Genomic DNA, 21,137 nt, shown 5'->3' on the forward strand with positions numbered 1-21,137 from the left:
ATATCGAAGCAGAACCCAAAGAGAAACGACACCCAGAAGTGCTCTTGCGGTCCACCACACTGCGAGCCCAATCAACATCATAATAACCATGCTACCTCACATCTCCAACAGTGTATCTCAGTCCATGAGTGATTGTGCCCCGAAGATATCTCAGAAGATTTTGTGTATGATGAGGCTCAACCATATATTGGCTTAATGTGTAAACTGCAAAACATATATCCAGACGAGAGTTCACCAAGAACATCAGTGCTCCTATGAGTTGACGATACTTAGAAGCATTTCCCAATTTGGGTCCGATAGCACTACCACATAACTTCTTGAAGTTAAGCTCCATCGGGGTAGTCACAGGCTTGCAGTCCACCATCCCAAATCTTTCCAATATCTTTACAACATATTTTCCTTGAGATAAGAAAATTTCTCCTGGCTTTTGCCAGACCTCCAACCCTAGGAAGTAGTGCATCATTCCTAGGTTCTTCATCTCATATTCGGAAGCCAACTCCGTCTTACATTTGTGAGTGAGAGGGTCTGCACCTATCAGAAAGAGGTCGTCCACATAACGTACCAGTACGAGAGTTTTATCATCCACAACCTTAAAGTAAAGGTTTGGATCGACTTCACTTCTAGTGAATCTTAGCTTCATCAGATAGCTATCAATCCTCTCATACCAAGCCCGGGTGCTTGCTTCAACCCATAGAGAGCTTTCTTTAACCTGCATATATGAGATTCTCGGTCATGAACCTCAAATCCCTCTGGTTGTTCCACATAGACTTTGAGGTGACGGAACCAGGTGAATACTGCATCCTTCCAAGAGTTTACGAGCATCATACTAGATATATCGGAGTGGATCAATTGCAATAAATCTGTAGTCTTGGTATTGTTTGAGGGGAATGGTTCCCTTGTAAGTTTTCCCTCGTACTTTGAACTTGGGCATCCCTGTCACCATCTGTCTCACATTGTGAAGGGCCTTATAATGAAGATGGGCAAACCTTTGGTGCCATAGTTTAGATTGTAGAGATGTGTCACAAGACATAGCTCCCAATGGACTTCCTCAACTTGATACAAAGTGTCAACCTGGAACCCAAGAGTAAAAGCATCTTTAAAATTCTTTTTCCAAACACGTAGCTTTCCATCGATGAATGCCACCTTGTATCCTGTCTTCCATTGCCGAAATGGACACCAGTTTCTTCTTGAGATCAGGTACATAAAGAACTTCTTGTAAATGAATCGTGTTACCCTGATTCAATTGAAGGATAACGTTCCCTACACCCTTCACGGGATAGGTGGCACCGTTTCCAAGAATAATCTCCAAGTTTGTATCCTTCTCTATTAGATTAGAGAGAGCTTCCTTATATCTAGTGAAGTGCCTTGAAGCACCACTATCAATAAGCCAATTCACCAAAGTATCTGGAGGAGAGGTAGTGGAGAGGGCCGATATAAGATAATACTCCTGCTTATTGTTAACAACACTTGATTCTTCATACTTGGAGTTCCTTGCTTTCTTGGAGGGTCGACCATTTCCTTGATGTCCCACATTCCTTTTTCCTTTGCCATTGTACCTTCGATCGTTGTTGTTGAAGTTGCCCCTGGAATGATTGTGATCATCATGATGTGATGTGTCCCTTCTATTTGGACACTCCCTTGCATAGTGGCCAATCTTGTTGCAAACAAAGCACCTGCCTTCCTTCCACCCTTAGATCTGGGATTTCCATTGAAATGACCTTTAGACCCTGCATTATTTTTCCTTTTGGCATGAGCGGAGAAAGCAGTGCGGTTGCCTCTATTAGAAGGCATCTCTTGCTCCACCATTCTTGTTTCTTCTTGAATACATCTAGCCATGAATTCCTCAAACCTTGGAATTCAATGATTATTGAGAATAGTGGTTCTAAATATATACCACTCAGGTGGGAGCCCTTCAAGAGTAGTGATAGTAAGTTTCTTGTCAGAAATGATTTCTCCAATTGCAAGAAGATCATTCTTGATCTCGGTGATTCTTAAGAAGTAGGATTGAATATCCTCGTCCTTGCCCTTCTTAATATCCTTCAACTTTTTCTTGGGAAATAAAATTTGATTTGCATCACTAACCTTGAACACGCTGACTAGCCTGTCTTAGATTTCGTTGGAGTTGTTTAGATCGGAGATGTAAGCCATCAGACGCTTGTCAATGGAATCTTTGATAATCTTCTTCGCCTTGACTTCAGCCTTGTTGTACTTGTTCTTCGTAGTCGCCAGTGCATTTGAAGGAGGCTCAGGGATTTTACCCTTCACATAGTCCAATACTTCTTGTTCTTCCAATGTCAGATCAAGAGACATCGTCCATCCGTGATAGTCAGACTTTTCACGGAGCTTGTCTTCATCCGGAGAGTGGGATGAGGAACCCATTGAGCCTTTTGTTCTTGTTTAACTGTCTTCGGTGATTTCTCTTTCACTCTTGCTTGGGCTTTCTCTTCACCTCAGCTCTGATGCCATGTTAATTTTTGGTATGTTCTATGCTCAAGAGCAATTTACTTCAATTTTCTTATTAGCCGAATATCAATATCTAGATTAACAATCACATCAGCATGATAGTAAAATGCAGATAAAACATAAACATAAACAGTAGAAGACAAGCCAAGACAAGAGGACACAAGATGTGGCACTAGCCAGGGACAAACCCTTGATCAATTCTTATATTCTTCAATAGTTCATCAGAGAGAGAGAGATAGTACAAATATACAAATCTGATATTTTATGACAGTAGTAGTAAAGCCTAGATGGATATCTTTCCCTAAGTGACTTGGTCAAGCCCAAACTTCGGCCTCCAACAGTGAGCTCAATCAACCCAAACACTGCTCATAGTTTTGATTTGATTCTGCTTGATTGTTGTTCTGGTTAGGGCACTTGCAACAACCCTAAACTTCCCTGTCAGTCTCCAAACAATCGTAAGAGAGCTGCAACATACCCTTGAGTAACTCTTCTTTGTTGTGGCACACCCTTGACTTCCCTACGCAGCCCTTGCTATGGTGCTATGGCCTGCAGCCTAGCACATAGCAACCCCTGTAGCAAACATCCCCAAAATAGTGTCCAAACACCATCAATGCAGCAGTATAAGCCTACAAGAACTTGACTTAACAGTCAACTCCTTCTAGCACCCAATCCGCATATGTATCTAACCCTACGTTGATTTGGTCTAAGTCTTGAGGGCAGACTTCTTCAACGCACTGCTTCTCCTTATGACTGCGGATTCCCAACCTTGCTAACAGTCCTTAACTCATGCTTTAGAACTGCCTTATTTGCCACGTTGTCACCTACAACACACATAGATTTTCACACTGTCCATCTAGGCTTCTTCACGCTTATGTTAAGGCTCCTTCTTGCTGCGGCTAGGGCCTCCTCTTGCTGCGAATTAGGGCCTTCCTTTTGCTATGGATTAGGGCTTTCTTTTTGCTGCGTATGGGGCTCCTCTTGATTGCGGCTAGGACTCCTCTTGACCATGGCTAGGACCTCAAATCTTTCTTTCCACCACGTCCTTCTTATGAGAAGACAAACCCAAACAAGTGGAGAGAGAGATCATGAGATGATGTGCTCCTCAAATGACTTGAGGTCTCCTCTATTTAAATGCAACGTTGAGGATGACCTGGGGGTTAAAAGGGCTTGTTTTGCTTACTGACCGACCTTGACAAATTGTCAATAATAAAAATAAATTCATATATCCATAAATACATGTCGGAATTGGATGATCTTTAGATCAGTCCTACAACTCTCGGAGAGAGGAATCCAAGAAAAATATCAGCTGCCATAAATAAGGTGACCGTATGGAGTTTGGCCCTGGTTGCCAATTTTAACAGATGATGGTGCAGGAAAGAAGGATGAATCTCTGACAGATGACTCAATGCCTGATGTTGAAGGCCTGATGGATCCCATTGATCCATCTCCTGGTGAGCTCTCTACTTCAAGGAAAAGACCTTTGTGGCTCAAAGATACTCTCGAAGATGCTCAAAGACATGTTGCACCAAGGGGGGACATTTCGTGAAAACAAGAAGCCAAACAGGTACCAAGGGTACTTAGCTGCTATGAGTGCCATTGTTCAATTTGAGCCATGTACGCTCGAAGAAGCCGTGAAACACCAAGTATGGAAGGATGCGATGAATGAGGAATATGAATCGATCATGAAGAATTATGTCTGGGATGTGGTTCCTAGACCCAAGGACAAGTCAGTGGTCACTTTCAAATGGCTTTACAAAATCAAACATGGTGCTGATGGGAGTGTCGAAAAGTTCAAGGGCAGGTTCGTTGCTCAAGGCTCATCTCAAAAGGAAGGAGTGCACTATGATGAGATATTTTCACCGGTTGCCCGATATGCCACTATCTGATCCATCATTGCTCTTGCTGCCTCTCAAGGATGGAGCCTACACCAAATGGATGTCAAAACTGCTTTCTTGCATGGCTCCCTTAAGGAAGAAGTCTATGTAGAGCAAGTCGAGGGGTTCACAGTCCAAGATCACAAGACACATGTATGTAGGTTGAAGAAAGCCCTTTATGGGTTGAAGCAAGCCCCTAGAGCTTGGTATGAGAGGATTGATAGCTATCCTATGAAGTTGGGTTTACAAGGAGTGAAGTTGACCCGAACCTACACTTCAAGGTTGAAAAGGACAGGCCTTTCATTTTGGTCCTTTTTGTGGATGATCTTTTTTTGATAGGTGTAGACCCCCTCATTTATCAATGCAAGAGGGAGTTGGCTTTTGAATTTGAGATGAAGGACTTAGGTTTGATGCACTACTTCCTAGGCTTGGAGGTCTAGAAAAAGCCAGGTGAGATTTTCCTTTCTCAAGGAAAATACATTGTGAAGCTACTCGAGAGATGTGGGATGGTGGAATGCAAGTTTGTGTCTACTCCGATGGAACTCAACTTCAAGAAGCTATGTGGAAGTGCTGTTGGGCTCGAATTGGCAAATCCTTTCTGAGTATTGACAACTTGTGGGGGCCCTGATGTTCTTGGTAAACTCCCGTTTGGACATATGCTTCGCTGTGAATACATTGAGTCAATTTATTGTCGAGCCTCATCACATACATTGGATTGCTGCCAAGAATCTCTTGAAATATCTTTGTGGCACAACCAAGAATGGTTTAATATACACTGCCGAGAATTTGAGGCTACATGGATATACTGACGCTGATTAGGCTGGTAGTGTGGTGGATCCAAAGATCTCGTCTCGATGTTGCTTCTCATTGGGGACTGCTTCAATATCTTGGATGAGCAGGAAGCAGAAATTGGTTGCTTTAAGCACCGCCAAGGCCGAATACATTGCTACTAGTATGGCCTGTTGTGAAGCTGTTTGGTTGAGGAAGATCTTCAGTGAGATATTTGAGCATGTGCTGGATACTTCTGTGATCTTTTGTGACAACCAAAGTGGGATTCACCTTTAAGAGAATCTCGTGTTCCATGACTGCTCCAAGCACATTGATATCAGGTACCACTTTATTTGGGATATGGTACAATGAGGAGCAATAAGGCTCCAACATAGTAGGACGGATGAGCAGGTCACAAACATTCTCACGAAGCCCTTAGGGAAGGTCAAATGCTTAGCCTTCCGTGAGAGACTTGGAGTTGTGGAAAGACCCTCCTATGAGGGTCCCGCATGAGTTGGACATTGAGCTCTGGGAGCTCCTGGGGGCTTGGGGTACTTCTTGGAGCTATGAGCGACCATAGGGTGAGTGGTTCACCTTCCCCTACGATTGCAGACACATGTATGTAGGGTGAGTGGTTCACCTTCCCCTACGATTGCAGACACATGTATGTAGGGTGAGTGGTTCACCTTCACCTACGATTGACATATGCATAGGATGAGTGGTTCACCTTCTCTTATGGCATATGAGCAGGATGAGTGGTTCACCTGCTCCCGCTGATGCTGCAACATACATCCTATCCATGTAGTCTGGGACTCATGGGAAGTACCTCACATCTGGCCAATGAGTTGGGAAACGTGGATAGGGACCATAGCACTACCGATGCTTACTACTGTACTCCCTATGTCTAGGATGCATGGTGTTCAACAACTTGATCAGTGGAGAGTGTAATGTCTTCTGACTCACTTGCGATCAATTCTTTTTCATTATTACTTCATGGTTCAACAGAGCAGAGTAGAGATGTCATCGATGGTACATTACGACAAGATGGCATGATGATGACAAATGGATTGACAGGTGTAATTCTCCCTAGGTGAGAGGGAGTGTCAAAATTGGCAACGAGGGCCAAATTCTACCTTGGGACAACTCATTTGATGGAGATGATGATTGCATTGGATTCCTCTTTTCGAGAGGTCCAAGATTGATATAAAGATCATCTCATTCGGACAAGCAGAAGTGTGATTTTGAATTTGTGACCACACGTGTGCAAATTGTTTAGGTCGACCTCTGCTAAATATAGGCTCAAGAAGCCCCTTGGATGTGTCTCTTCACCCACAACGAAGTGTATAAATAGAAGAGACCTCACACCTCATTTGGACATCCATCATTCACACATTCTTCTCTCTTCATTAGATTGGTTCATACAGCGTGGCGCAACCTCTCTCTCTCTCACACGTGTGGCTAGGAGGACATAATTTTTGGGCATAAATCATAGGCCGAATTTCAGACAATTTGACTAGCGTTGACCGAGGAGATTTTGACTAGTTTTGACTGTGGCTTTTGGGCAGAATTTCGATTTCCTTTGGCCGCATTGACTGGCACAAAAATTGAAGTTTTTTGGGTTGTTTGACTGAGTTTGACCAGAGTTTTTGTGATTGTTTTGGGTTGACTTTGACCATTGCTGGAGGCCGAGTTTGATTGCCTTTGACCGGGCTTCAAAAGAGGCATTTGACCGCTGTTTTAACTTTTGACCGACATTGACTTTCTGGTTAGGGCTGAAGTTTGATTGCAGTTGACTGTAGAATTTGACAGGGCTGATTTGACTTTATATTGGGCTAATCAATTTGACTTTTGTACTGTCTCTCTCTGCTAAACTGTTGAATAATAATAAGAAGATTTGATCAAAAGGTTTTCCCCACAATGGGGTTTTTCCTTGGAATCCGCCAAATCTAGTGTTCTCTTGTCTTGGCTTGCCTTTTGCATTTTGTTTTTTGTTGTATCTGCATTTACTATCAATGTGGTTAATGGGTAATGTGATTGCTACTGGAAATAATTGGAAATTGTTATTGGGTTGCTAAAGGAACATTGAAGTAAACTGTGCTAAGCATAGAACATACCATAATTAGATGTCCCTAAGTCTTGGTTGCTCAAGGAAATGGTTAGGCCTATAGTCATCTTTGGAGGACACATATAACTTGAAACAAAAAAAAAAGCTTTGCCTTAAACTATAATTATTGTATTAAATATAAAAATAATTAATATATGAGTTAAACATGTATACATTTAAAAACACATGTAAGAAAAATCTTAATCATAGTTATTAATCCCCAATTTAACTTGTAAATAGGTTGTGTTATAATTACCCAATATGGAGGCAAGCGGTCTCTTTCTTTTTTGTTATTATTAGAAAATATTCTGGCAGGTGGTAAGGTTGATAGCAGCAGTTAGGTTGACTGGTTGTGAAGATGACTAACTGGATTATAGACCAGGTTGAATAGTGACCCATGACCAGTAGGTAAATGAATTTATCTAAATTCAACACAAGAGACTCACTAAATAGCACAATCTCTTATGCCTTTGACCAAAATCTTTTGTCAAATACTTGATCAATCATTTGTTTCCCTTTTGCCTTTTTGCTCCATTGACATGAAAACATCTTCCTCAAGTTCGATTTTTGTTGAACAAGGGATTGCAATGAAAGGAAGTTGGTTGCAAATCGTGTGATTGTTGATCGAACAAGCTCTTTACCCCCCCGTGTGCTTTCTCATAAGTTTCAAAACCCATGAGTGGTTGTGGATGTACCTGGTTATGGATTTTGTATCATCCACACACTTCTTCACGCACTCACTTTGGAACGAACAAAGTTCGTTCTTCAAGTTAAATACTCCAAAAGACTTGGAATACGTAGATCTCCATTTATGATACAAGAATATATATTAAAATATATGAATGAGAATGATGATACAATTGAGAGTGAGAGTCCTGTATATATAGTCAGGTAAGTACCCTTTCACGAACGGTCATGTCTGTAGAGACATGCCTCATTGTTTAACTAATTATTATTTTAGTTACATATTATTGTGATTATCATTTATTATCTATATTTATTACTTTTACATAATTATATTCATAACACAATTTTGCCAATATCCTCAAGCATGAGGTCCAAATAGTGGGCTGCACATGGAGACCACCAAATGGTGGGGTGTTTTTCCTCCAACATCTTTTCTGCTGCGACATAATTAGAATCATTATCTGTGATCACTTGTATAATATTTTCAACTCCTACTTCCATGATTACTTCATCCAAAAGACGAAATAGAAATTGTGCATCTTTCCCGTGATCAGATGCATCAATAGATTTGAGAAACACAGTACCTTTTGGACAAGCAATTAAGAAATTTAGTATGGTGCAAGATCTACCATCAGTTCATCCATCAGACATAATTGTGCATCTTGTTTGGTCCATGATTGCTTGAACTCTGTAAGGTACTCTGATTGTGTCGGTGTCTAACTAAAATGTCCCTTGTTTGATATGAAATGGAACTTAGCTTTGGATGTGGCGAAGAGCATTTGTAACAGAGACAAAAATATACAAAACAAATTATTTCATTAATAAAGGAATCATTTAATACATTGGTATGGCTTTCTTTTATATGCCATGTAATAAGTTACTGTTAATTTTAGGTATGTTGTATGCTTAGAGCAATTTATTTCAATTTTCACAGTTAGCTCAAAATCTTTTCCAGATTGGCAATCACATCAACATTAAAGTAAACTGCAGATAGAACATAAACATAAATTGTAGAAGACAAGCCAAGACAAGAGTACATAAGATGTGGCGCTAGCCAGGGACAAATCCCAATGTGGGGAAACCCTTGATCAATTCTTCTTATATGTTCTTCAATAGTTTAGCAGAGAGAGAGAGAGAGAGAGAGAGTACATTTACAACAGAAGTCAACATTTTGTCTTATCTAGATAAGAGCATAGATCATTTCTAAGAAGATGATACATGAGATCAGTTGAAGACATGCTGCTTCAACTGATTCTCCAAGGTGACTCCTTCACCTATCATTGTGCTGCATCTCGTCATCATGCTGCACCTCACTGTGCTGCACCATGCTGCACCCATCATCACAATGCTGGACCTCATGACCATGCTGTACACATCATACTGCTGCACCTTATGCTGCACTGCTGTCCCATGTGCCATTGTTGCACCATGCTAGCCACTGCTGTCCTATGTGGCATACTGCTGTCCCACTATTAGTGACATAGCCATTCCATGTTAGCTTGCTGTCCCATCATAGTATGCTGCTGTCCCATCAATGTCATTGCTGTCCCATCATAGTATGCTGCTGTCCCATCAATGTCATTGCTGTCCCATCATAATATGCTGCTGTCTCAATTGCTATTGCAGCACCATGTCTTGCTGCTGTCCCAATTATTAGCATTGCTGTCCTGGGCATGTTTGAGTCCTCAAACTCTCATGCTATCCCTATTTTGAGGGTCACCTACAACCCACCTTTTCAGCTGTATTAAGCCTGCATCTAGGGCATTGTAGGTTAGCGTTAGAGCTCCCTTTAGATGGCATTAGGGCTGCCTTTAGACAACGTTTAGGGCTGCCCTTTAGATTGCGTTTAGGGCTTCTCTTAGATTGCTTCTACGGCTGCCTTTTGGACAGCGTTTAGGGCTGCTCTTATACTGCGTCTAGGGCTGCCTTTTGGACAATGTTAGCCTCTCTTAGACTACATCTAGGGCTGCCATTGGGACAGCGTTAGGGCCTCTCTTAGCTGTGATAAGATTCCTCCAAGACTGTGGCTAGGGCATGCTTCTTTGACAACATTTTTGACTTCTTCTTTAACAACGTCTAGGGCTAGGGCATCTCCTTTAGGGCAGCTCCTTTAGTCTTCTTTCCTCCAACGTCTAGGGCTTCCACTCCTAGATTTCCCTTCCACTAAAACCCAAGACAAGTGGAGAGAAATCAATATAGAAGTGTGTGTGAGAAATGACTCTCAAGTCATCTCCTTTTATACTAAAACGTTGAGCACTTGTGGGGTTTATTTAGTTGCTGGCCGACATTGACAAATTGTCTTATAACACAAATAAATTCATATCTCCATGAATACTTATCGGAATCGGATGATCTTTAGATCAATCATACACCTCTCGGTGAGAGGGATCCAAGAAAAATATCAGCGGCCATAAATAAGATGACCCACATGGAGTTTGTCCCTAGTTGCCAATTTAACAGTTACTCATGTAACTACCTTAAACAATGTAGGTTGACATCGAGACATGACAATAATTTTTTACTAGGACTCCTAACACGATATCCTTTATATAGCATGACTTTATTACCTTTAACATTATATAGGAGCCTTACAGTCCAACAGTTTGGAGTTTTTAAGGGTCTTGTAGAAGTAGGTTTCATAGGCTGTCTAATTTTTTCTGCATTTGGACAATGTTAGGAACTGACTTATTAATATTCATAATTGTATAGATTTAGTTAAGCTTTTATTAGCATACTGGACTGATTCTCTGAGTTTACCGTACTTTCAGCAAATTCACAAAAGGAAGGTTGCTATAGCTAAAGCACAGGGAAATTTATCAGGAGCTGTGGATCTTCTTAATAAATACCTGGAGATGTAAGTAAAGCTAATACACTCTCTTGTAACAACTTAAAACTTAAAATATTGCTTCTGTTACTTTTGTAAAATGGCATAGCTTTTCAATATTTGGTAGTTGGGAAAGTCTAAAATTGATGGATGACGGGGCTGTAATTGTAGATTCATGGCAGATTATGATGCATGGAGGGAACTTGCAGACTTGTACATTTCTCTTCAAATGTAAGTCCACATCTTTGACATCACTGTTTTACGTTGCCACATTCTAATCCTGACTGCTATGCATTTTTGCTTAAGATCTTTTCAAAATTATAAATTGAAAACACAAAAACTGCTGTATTTAACATTCATTACAAGATTGTGTTGTGAAGCAGGCCTGTTAGCCTTCTGGTAGAAGGCTTATGTTCCACTTCCACAAAATGTCATATCTATATTATAGTACCATGCCAGACTAACAATCAGGATAGCAATTAGTAGAACTTTCTTTAGATAATGCTAGGCCCTTGTTAATATTTTAATAAATCGAGCAACATGGTAAGGTTTACATCTTACAGAACTTGATGAGTTGATAGGGGGTTTCTATTTGCAGGTATAAGCAGGCAGCTTTTTGTTTTGAAGAGCTAATACTTGCTCAACCATCAAATCCATTCTTTCACTTATCATATGCTGAGGTACGTGTTTCACTGGTAATTTGTGATAGCATTTTCTGAAAGAAATTTAATTTTCTAATCCATGAAGAAGGAAATTGGAAATATTAAAGCTTAAGCACATTGCAAGGCAAAAATGTTGTAGAAATTGTAGATGAATATATACAAGACCTGTTAAGCAAGCATATGTACTTTATTGATTGACAATCTTAAACAGGCATCCAGTCTGCTTTAAGGTAGCCAATCTCCTTAAATAGCTACATAGTCACTGAAGATCTGAGTATGAGAGACAGGTTCAGTCCTGACTCCTCCATGATATATCCATCAGCCTCCTTGCATCCAACTAAATTATCAAAATGCCAACATACTGATTAAGTATTCCTTCTGGGGGCAAACATAAATATGGAATTGTGTCCAGGCATCATTTCTTTGAATAAAGCACGTATGAGGACTAAGGGTATATTAGAAATCTGGAGCATTTGAGAGAGTATCCTACTGCACAATATGATAAGCAGCAGTTTTCAGACTGTTCTTGGATATGTCAAATCTCATTTAATTGTGGATACCATATATGACATTCCATGTCTGTGCCACTAAAGTTAGAATTAATAATGATTATTTTCATTAATTCATATTGAAGACATTGAATGTAAATGCAGAAAGAGCAATTAATAGCAGAGAAAGTAATATAAAAGATAAGTTGTGTATCACTGTGGACAAGCAGGAAGTAGGCTTTGTACAGTTACATGTCCAGGGAAGAGCAAGATTAATGTCTATTTATATATTATAATTTTCTTGGAGCAGACAACAATTGCATCTGCAACTTACAATTAATATGTTTATATATTTTATTAGAAAAGCTGAATGATGATTACAATGGAGTGAGGCCCTGTCTTAAATACAACCTAGGTGCCTTTACATGAGTCGACATGATCTTTGATCGTGCCCCTTTATTTAAACAGTAATTTAAATTAATTTTATACATAACATTGCCTTCCTCTGGAAAGAATGCTTTGTCCTCAAAGCATAGGTAACTCAGGGTGTTGTTGATGGAATGCTTTGGTTTCCTAAGATGCTTCTTCTTCTGGTGGGTCATTCCACTTAATTGGGTATTCTTTGATTATTCGTGATCACAACTTCTTTTCCTTGGCGGTGATGATTCCTTCCGGTTCTAAAATGATCTTCCCTTCGTCTTCTAATGTCGGAAGCGCTGTTTGTGCCACTTGGTGTTTGCCAAGTGCTTTCTTAAGGCAAGATACATGGAAGACGTTGTGAACACAACTCTTATCTGGAAGGTTTAAGCTGTAGGCTACTTGGCTGATCTTTTTGTTAATCTGGTATGGTCCATAGGACTTTGGTGCCAATTTGTTTTTTCCTTTCTGTTTTAAGGACAATTGCGTGCAGGGCTAAAGTTTAACAAATACCCATTCTCCAGCGCCAAGGGTTAGCTAAGTTGGTTGAGTTCTCGTTGCTAAGTACCTTGCCAGTTGGGAGGTCACGGGGCCAAATCTCCTTGACGCCCTTGGGGTTAGGCCCTGCTTGTTTGGCCGACGGGTAGATCCCTTTGGGTTGATCTGCCTGAATTTTCCCGTGGATGTAGCGACCACCTAGTGTACGTGAGCCACCTTAAGAAAAAACAAGTACCCATTCTCCAACTTCAAATTCCCTCTCTATTCTGTTTTGGTCTGCCTGCTTATACGATTTCTTGCAATATTTAGATTTTCGTTTAGTTCCTGGAAGACTTTTTTGGTTTCTTGTAACTGATCTTTAACTGTTGGAAGTTTTGTCTTGATAATGGCAAAATCCTTTCATTTAGGAGGCTCATAACTATATAGAGCTTGAAATGGGGTCATTTTCGCTGAAGTGTGATAAGTGGAATTGTATCAACATTCGACTAGCTGTAACCATTGAGCCCACTCATTTGTCTGTCTGTTGCATAACAACGAAGGTAAGATTCTAAACATTTATTGACAACTTTTGTGACTGTTTGTTTGAGGATGGTATGATGAACCCATGTTGAGGTATGTTTCGATATGTTTGAAAAAGTCCTTCCAAAAATTCCTCTTAGATTTGGCTTCTCTATCACTAACAATGACCTTGGGAAAACCATGTAGTTTTTAGACATTCTTGCAAAATATCTCAGCGATTTGTTTTGCTGAGTCTGATTTCTTCATTCCTATGAAGAGTGCATACTTGGTGAGTCTGTCAACTACTACGAGAATTTTGTCTTTTCCATTTGAATGGGGTAATCCTTCGATAAAGTCCTTTGATATTTATTTCCATTTTTGGTTTGGAATATTTAAGGGATGGAGCAGTTCGAGAGTCATGATCTCATTTTTATTTCTCTCGCATTGATCACACTTTGCTACATATTTTTGAATATCATTATTCATTCCTTTCCAAAAAGATGATTAACGTGCATTAGAGTAGGTTTTAAAGAAACCTACATGTCCTATTGACAATGAATCATGGGACTCCTTGAGAACTGTGGACTTAAATTTGGAATTTGGGCTTAGGTAAATTCTTCCTTTATACCACAGAATATCGTTTTTCCATTCGAATTTTGAATTTTGAATTATAGCACATGCTTTTGGATCTTTTGCATATTCAATTCGAATATCATTAAGCCATTATGGAACTACAACCGAAATTGCAAGTATTGACGACTATTCATCTTTCCGAGACTTAGCATCTGCTACTACATTGTGTTTCTGTTCCTTATGTATTATATCTTTGTCAAAGGCAACAATCTTTTCGATCCATTTTTTCTGTTTTGTAGAAAGTGTTCTATCCTGGAGAAGGTGTTGAAGACTATTATGGTCTGTTCGTATTAAAAACTTACTTCCCAAAAGATATTGTCTCCACTTTGTGAGTACATGCATAATGGTGAGCATTTCTTTGTTGTATGTAGACTTTAGAATTTCTCGCTTGTTGAACTTCCTGCTTTCAAATGCTATTGGATGGCCATCTTGCATCAACACTGCTCCTATTCCAAAACCTGAAGCGTCACATTCAATTACAAAGGGTTTTGAAAAGTCTGGAGTTGCTAATACAAGTGCATTGGACATAATTTCTTTTAAATCTTCCAAACACTTTTCTGCTTTATCACACCATCGAAATGAGTTCTTCTTTAGAAGGTTTGTTAAGGGTGTGGTTATATGAACATATTTTCGAATAAAGCTTTGATAGTATCTAGTCAACCCTAAGAATCCTCTCAATTTGGTGATGTTAGTAGGTTTGGGCCATTCTTTTATAGCCTTGATCTTATTAGGATCTACTTTTACTCCTTCCTTGGATATTATGTGTCCGAGGTACTCTACCTCTTCCTTTCCAAAGGTGCACCTAGACATCTTTGCATAAAAATAATGTTCTTCTAATATAGCGAGAACTTGCTCGAGATGTTGTAGATGCTCCTTCCATGTTTCACTATAGATTAGAATATCATCAAAGAACATTAACACAAACTTCCTTAGGTATCTCGACGAAATACCTCATTCATGGTAGTCTGGAAGGTTGCTGTAGCATTAGTTAATCCGAAGGGCATGACCTAAATTCTTAATGACCTTCATGTGTTCGAGAGGCAGTCTTTGATATGTCCTCTAGCCTTATTTTGATTTGGTAGTATCTTGATCTCAAGTCCAATTTTGAAAAGTATTGGGCTTCATGAAGTTCATCTCGCATTTTGTCTATTAAGGGAATCAAAAACTTGTTCTTAATCATTATTGTGTTCAAGCCTCGATAATTTATGCATAGTCTAAATTATCCATCCTTCTTTCGGACTAGAACCACCGGAGCAACGTAAGGGCTTCTACCTTTTGTGATGATACCACACTTTAAAATATATTGGACTAATATTTCGATTTTAGTTTTTTGATGATGTGGATACCTATATGGCTTGGTATTGACAGTAGTTGACCCTGATTTGACTATGATTATGTACTCAATTTCTCTTTCAGTGGGCATCTTCAATGTAAGATCTTGGAACACCTTTCTGTGTTTTTGAATCAGTTCCTGAACTTCAGGTGGTAGTTCTTGAACTTCAAGTGGTTCTTCGCTAACCAATTTCGAAGCCAACATTTCCATTTGATGACACTGCACTACATACATTGGTGCTCCTTTTCAGATCAGCTTCATCATCTAGTAGGATGATACAATTTGGTTTTGAGGAGGTTGGCTGAGTAAGTGCCTAGGGTTTGTAGCCATTGGATTCCTAGGATCACATTACTCCTCCCAACGGTAATGTGTAGAATGGGGATTCTAGATTGTTGTCTTGAATCTGCAATTTGATCTTATGTTATTTTCCTACTACTTTTTCGATTTTCTTGCCATCAACTGCCATCACTTTCATATTGGGCATTGGATATATGAAGAAGTTAAGCCTTTTTGCAATATTTGAGTCCAAAAAGTTCCGAGTGCCACCGATATATATTAGAACCATTGTGTTGTTTTTTTAATGCCCTTTTAACTTTAATGTCTGGGGCTGAGATATTCCTGTCATGGTTGATAATGATACTTGCGAAATATTTTCGCTGTCTGATTTTGGGGAAAATTGTGGAGAATCTTCAACTTCTTCTGTGTCTGATTCTTCACTATCTGAATCATTGGTTGCGTCACATGTATACAGGTTCTTGGTCTCTTTTCCTTTAAGACATTTATTTTTAGAATCCCATTTTTGGCCACATTGTTTATGTTGAAATATGGTAGCTTCAGGATCAATTTCCATTGTTGCCCCAAACAAAATTCAAAGAAAAATATTAAGAATGGAATTTGAATTTAAATTTACCTCCAAATTATTTATGTTGGCCAAATTCAAAGGATCGCACCCATTCGCTCTTAGATTCAACTATATATTTGTCAAAGCTCCTACATCGACATCGTATGAAAAAGATCGATCTGAGGTTCGTTTGCTATAAAAGGTTCATTCTTTTTTTTTATCGCAGAGGTTCAATACTCATCGCAGGAGGTTTGATGCATATCATTCATTGTAGAGGTTCAATACTCATCACAGGAGGTTCGATGCATATCATTCATCGCAGAGGATCAATTGATAGTTGCAGAGGGTTTGCTTATGGGTCGATTCCTTCTGTTCCTCATCCTTGGCTTCACTTTCTTGCATTGTGTTAACTCGCAGGCTTGACATTATTCTATTTCTCAGTTTTACATCACATGGACGTTGACTTTCGCTCATATGGCATCGCACAAATCTCTCTAATTCCTTGTATAAGCTCTTGGTACAATTGTAAACGCACAGGTCTCTCTTGCTCTATATAAATTGTAATCGCACAGGACTCTTATCTATGGTTTTGCAATAGCATATGGCATCCCTAGTAACGTATTTGCATCACTGTAAGATTTCAGATCATGATAATAAGTATGGTTTCAGATCATGGTATTAGGTTTGGTATGAATGTCATCTCTGCAATATATTTGATCCTCATGGCATTAGTCCCATTACTCTGTTCTCTCACAACTGTCATAAGTATGTTATTATGGCATTGTATACATATATATTGAGGCAGACCAGTATTGTCACGAGTATGAGCAATATCTATATCTATATATATATATATATATAGATATATATGGGGCAGAATTGCATTAGTATTATACATCACAGAGTTTTTTTTTAAGCTGTGGTTCACGATCACTGAGTGGTCGCTACATCCACGGGAAAATATCGGGGCAGTTCCACCCGAAGGGATCTGCCGGTCGGCCAATCTTAACAGGCCTAACCCCGAGGGCGTCGAGGAGATTTGACCCCGTGACCTCCCAACTGGGAAAGTACTTTTAGCAACGGGAACTCGACCAATTGAGCTATCCCTTGGGGCTTTATACATCACATAGTTGCATTGATGCAATGGTGAATATAGCAGGCCCATATTGGTGAGGCATAATTTATATTTGTAGACCCCTTGACACCTAAAACCCTGAAGAGAAACCCTAATGACAGTATGGCAGTATTGTATGTATGGCACTCTATGTTAACAGTATGTGAATGGTAACATTGACATCTCAGTTTTATTTAGGAACAATATAATGTTTGGTATGTCGAGCGGTATAAGTAGTGATATGGCATTACAGTAATATGACATCATGGTTATGTTGGCATCACAGTTATGTTGGGTATTGCAGTTAGCTCTACAGTTTAGCACTACAGTTGGCACCACTTGGTATTTCAGTTGCATCACTTCAGTTGAATCATTAAACTTAACACTACACTTGTGTATGATAGCATTTGATATTCCCTGGCATCTTCAAGTGATATGCAGAAACCCTATTATTGATGTTAATATCGTATGGAAAATCTGGTGATAAGACTTGTCCACAAACGAAGTTGTGAACAAGTCATAGTCATGGATGGTCTGTTGACATTTGTACATTGTACCTCTTTGATTGAACTTTCGATGACAATCTAATAAAAGAAGAAGATGTGAATTCTGGGTTTTCCCCCTTGTTGGGCTTTTCCCTGGTCTCCAACCAATCCTGGTGTCTCTTTATGCGCATGCTTTTCTTCTGATGCTCCTTTTTCTGTTTCACTGCATTACTAATGTTATTGTTCTTTCTACATAATATTGTTCTTTCTACATAATTGCTAATAATCTTTTGATTTAATGGGGTGATTGCGTATATAAATGTTGGAAGGTTTGTAAAGGCAATTATCTAAAGCAAAGAACAATATAGCTCTAAGAAGTTTAATAGTTTGCACTTACCCTCTTTCATTCTTTGCATTTCCAAATTAGTTTTTATTCCTTCATGTAGCTGTGGTGGAACATACTTTGTATTCTCCACGTTAGCAGTTTCGGAAAATCTTCATCTCAAATATACTCTTTCAACTTTTGGCGGTTGTATTCTTTTGAGCTTCTTTTCAGCGACTTTTCCTTTCTGTCTTGCTTCTTCTATAGAGGCGATGTCATGAAGCTTAAGCTCATCTTGGAGATGTGTTTCAAGTCCTGTGATGTATGATTGAATAAGACAGATTTTTGATAACCCAAGTAGTCGTGTAGCCTAAGTTTCCCATTCTCTAGTATAGTCGTCCACATCTCCTTTTTGTTGTTGGTTGGTGAGTGTCGTGAAGAACTTTTCTTCTTTGACACCTTGGAACCTCTTAAAGAATGCATTTGTGAATTTCCTCCAATTGATAGCATGTGTTGTTTTGTTCGACCACATATACCAATTATATGCTTGGCCTTCCATTTGCATTGATGCATGCTTGATTCTTTCATCGTCATTGTCAATATTGTAAATCTCGAAATATTCTTCTACTTTATTGAACCATGCAACACTGTATTTCTTGTTATCGTCAAATTTGGAAATTTCAAGTTTTTCTCTTCATTGATATGTAGCAATCGGTGGAGCGAAGAAGGGGTATTGGGTCGAGAGTTGCATAGTTTGAAAATTCGTGTTACTATGTTGTGGATTGGGAGTGGTAGAACTTTTCCATGGGGATGCTTTTTGGAGAAGGGTGGTGAGTCGATCTGTTGATGGTGGACAACATGAGTGGTAGAACTGCGAGCTATACAACCACCAACCGAGGATGAACTGCTTTGATACCAAATGGAGCACATAACAATTGTTTTTGCAGCTTACAATTAATATGTTTATATATTTTATTAGAAAAGCTGAATGATGATTTCAATGGAGGGAGGCCCTGGCTTAAATACAACTTAGGTGCCTTTACATGAGGGGACATGATCTTGGATCATGCCCCTTAATTTCAACAATAAATTAAATTAATTTTATACATAACATTTGTGACTTGTCCAAGGGGATGAACACTCAAATGCTTAGCTTTTGGCCCATTCTTGGCATTTTTAAGGAGGTTACATGTAAGGCTTTTGATAAAATAAATCCTGCTTTTCTGTGTGTCTCAGCTCCTTTCCCAACAAGTCTCTCAACAAATCTTTCCATGGTGATCTTTTTCATCCTTTCCCTTGTATTATATTCCAAAGGTGACTTGGGTTCATAGAGTTTCCTTTTAAGTTTTCAAAAATTAAACCTTTCGGATTTAATTTAATCTTTCATAAAACGTCATCATTATAAAGCCTTTATTTAGACTTTATTGATGCATCAAATGCTTACTTTTCCACCAAGGAGTTTAGGTATGTATCTGTTGGAAATACTTGGGGGAGGGTGAATCAATATTTCTTTTCAATCGTTATTTTTACTAGTAATTAGATCACTTGTAATTAGAACACAAAATGAACAATAAGAATAAATACTTTTATTAATCAGGAATAACAAGGACTTCAATCCTCTTCTTTACAATAAATCAAGTACAATATAGTGTAGGGCTCCAACCCTAGATGAAGACACCAATCTTCAAATCTACCAGGCACCAACCTGTACTTTTCCAAGCACCGACTTGGACTTCACAAGGCTCCAACCTCTAGGGCTCCAACCCTGTCTTCTCAAGGCTCCAACCCTATCTTCTCAAGGCGCCAACCCTATCTTCTCAAGGCACCAACCTCCAGGTCTCCAACCCTATCTTCTCAAGGCACCAACCCTATCTTCTCAAGGCACCAACCTCCAGGTCTCCAACCCTATCTCTGGTGCAGGCTCCAACCTGGTCTTCTTGAGGACTCCTATCCTCTAGGGCTCCAACCCACAACTTCAGTTCGTCAAGATAAGTTTAGTGATTCTTCATGGCTCCCAGTATCTTCTTCAACGAGCCTTGTCAATCTCTTCTCCTTCAACAATGCCTTCACTTAATCTCCAAATCACTTTATCAATGACAACTTTAGCATTCACAAAAGGTGTCTCCAAGACTCTTCATGATACCCAAACAACTTCCTTCAAGGTTACTCCATGAAGGCTTCAATCACGAATCAAGGTCTCCACTAATGCCTCCAAGTCAGCTTCTAGAAAAGGGTCTTCAACAATGCTTGCCCCAACAAGATGTTCTCAACACAACTGCCTTGGTAATGCTTTAATGCTGCTACACAGGTTCTTCAATGAGGCTGCTTCCAGGTCTTCAATGGGTTTCTCAACGAAGTCTTCTCTGGCAAGTCTTCAATGCTTAAGGTGTCTTTAATAGGCTGCCCCACAAACTTTTCAACCAATGGTGTCTTCAATAACCTGCTCTAAGAATTCTCCTCAATCTTCGATTTTCAATGTGACTCAACAAGGTATTTAATCAATTCTTCAAGGGATTTTTCATGAAGTCTACAACAAGTTTAATAACTGCTCCAGAGAGTACAAAGTTCCAATGATGAAAGGCTGCTCTCAAGTCTGCACAACAATTCTTCAATAAGGCTGCTCCAAGTGTGGCCTATAAGAATGTCTTTCAGTAAGCCAACAAAGCTTCAAGAAGGTCTTTTAATTAGGCATCCAAGAGCTTCTCCAATATTGTTTCAACAATCTTAATCCCTTTCAAAAATCTGCAAAAAGACTTCACTGTTCCCAATTTCAAAAGATGCCACTACAAGTCCTCTTTTTACTTGGTCTGCAAAAAGACTTCACAACCCAACACTATGCTTTCAAATGTTTGTAAAAATTAATGCTTCCAAAGTGTATCACTGTGAAGAAAATCCAAGATTGTGCATCTAACCAAGGTCAGCAATAAAGGCCAATATCGTGTCTCCAAACAATCCCAAGACTGTACTTTTAATTCAGATCTGTTCTCAAGAAAAGATTGTACAGTTCACTGTTCCAAAAATTTGTTCTTATCAGATGTCTTAAAGTCTCCAACACTACAGGTCCGAATATCCTTCCACAAGACAGGAGAGGGCTGAGATTCACTCTACAGAGAAGGCTGGCCACAG

The 21,137-nt window shown here is 39.4% G+C and overlaps 1 protein-coding gene across 1 annotated transcript in view; it reads left to right on the forward strand.

The window, feature by feature from the left end:
- Positions 1–21,137, forward strand: part of LOC149211037 (uncharacterized) — a 129,893-nt gene that overhangs the window by 67,411 nt on the left and 41,345 nt on the right. The window contains exons 5-7 of the mRNA XM_089396878.1: positions 10,665–10,750; positions 10,892–10,951; positions 11,319–11,400. Coding sequence (XP_089253004.1) covers positions 10,665–10,750; positions 10,892–10,951; positions 11,319–11,400 — 228 coding nt within the window. The remainder of the gene's footprint in view (positions 1–10,664; positions 10,751–10,891; positions 10,952–11,318; positions 11,401–21,137) is intronic.

The sequence above is a fragment of the Pinus tabuliformis genome, chromosome 1_2 (assembly GCF_031772625.1).
Source record: "Pinus tabuliformis cultivar Carrire ecotype Pingquan chromosome 1_2, CPIR1, whole genome shotgun sequence".
Lineage (NCBI taxonomy): Eukaryota > Viridiplantae > Streptophyta > Pinopsida > Pinales > Pinaceae > Pinus > Pinus tabuliformis.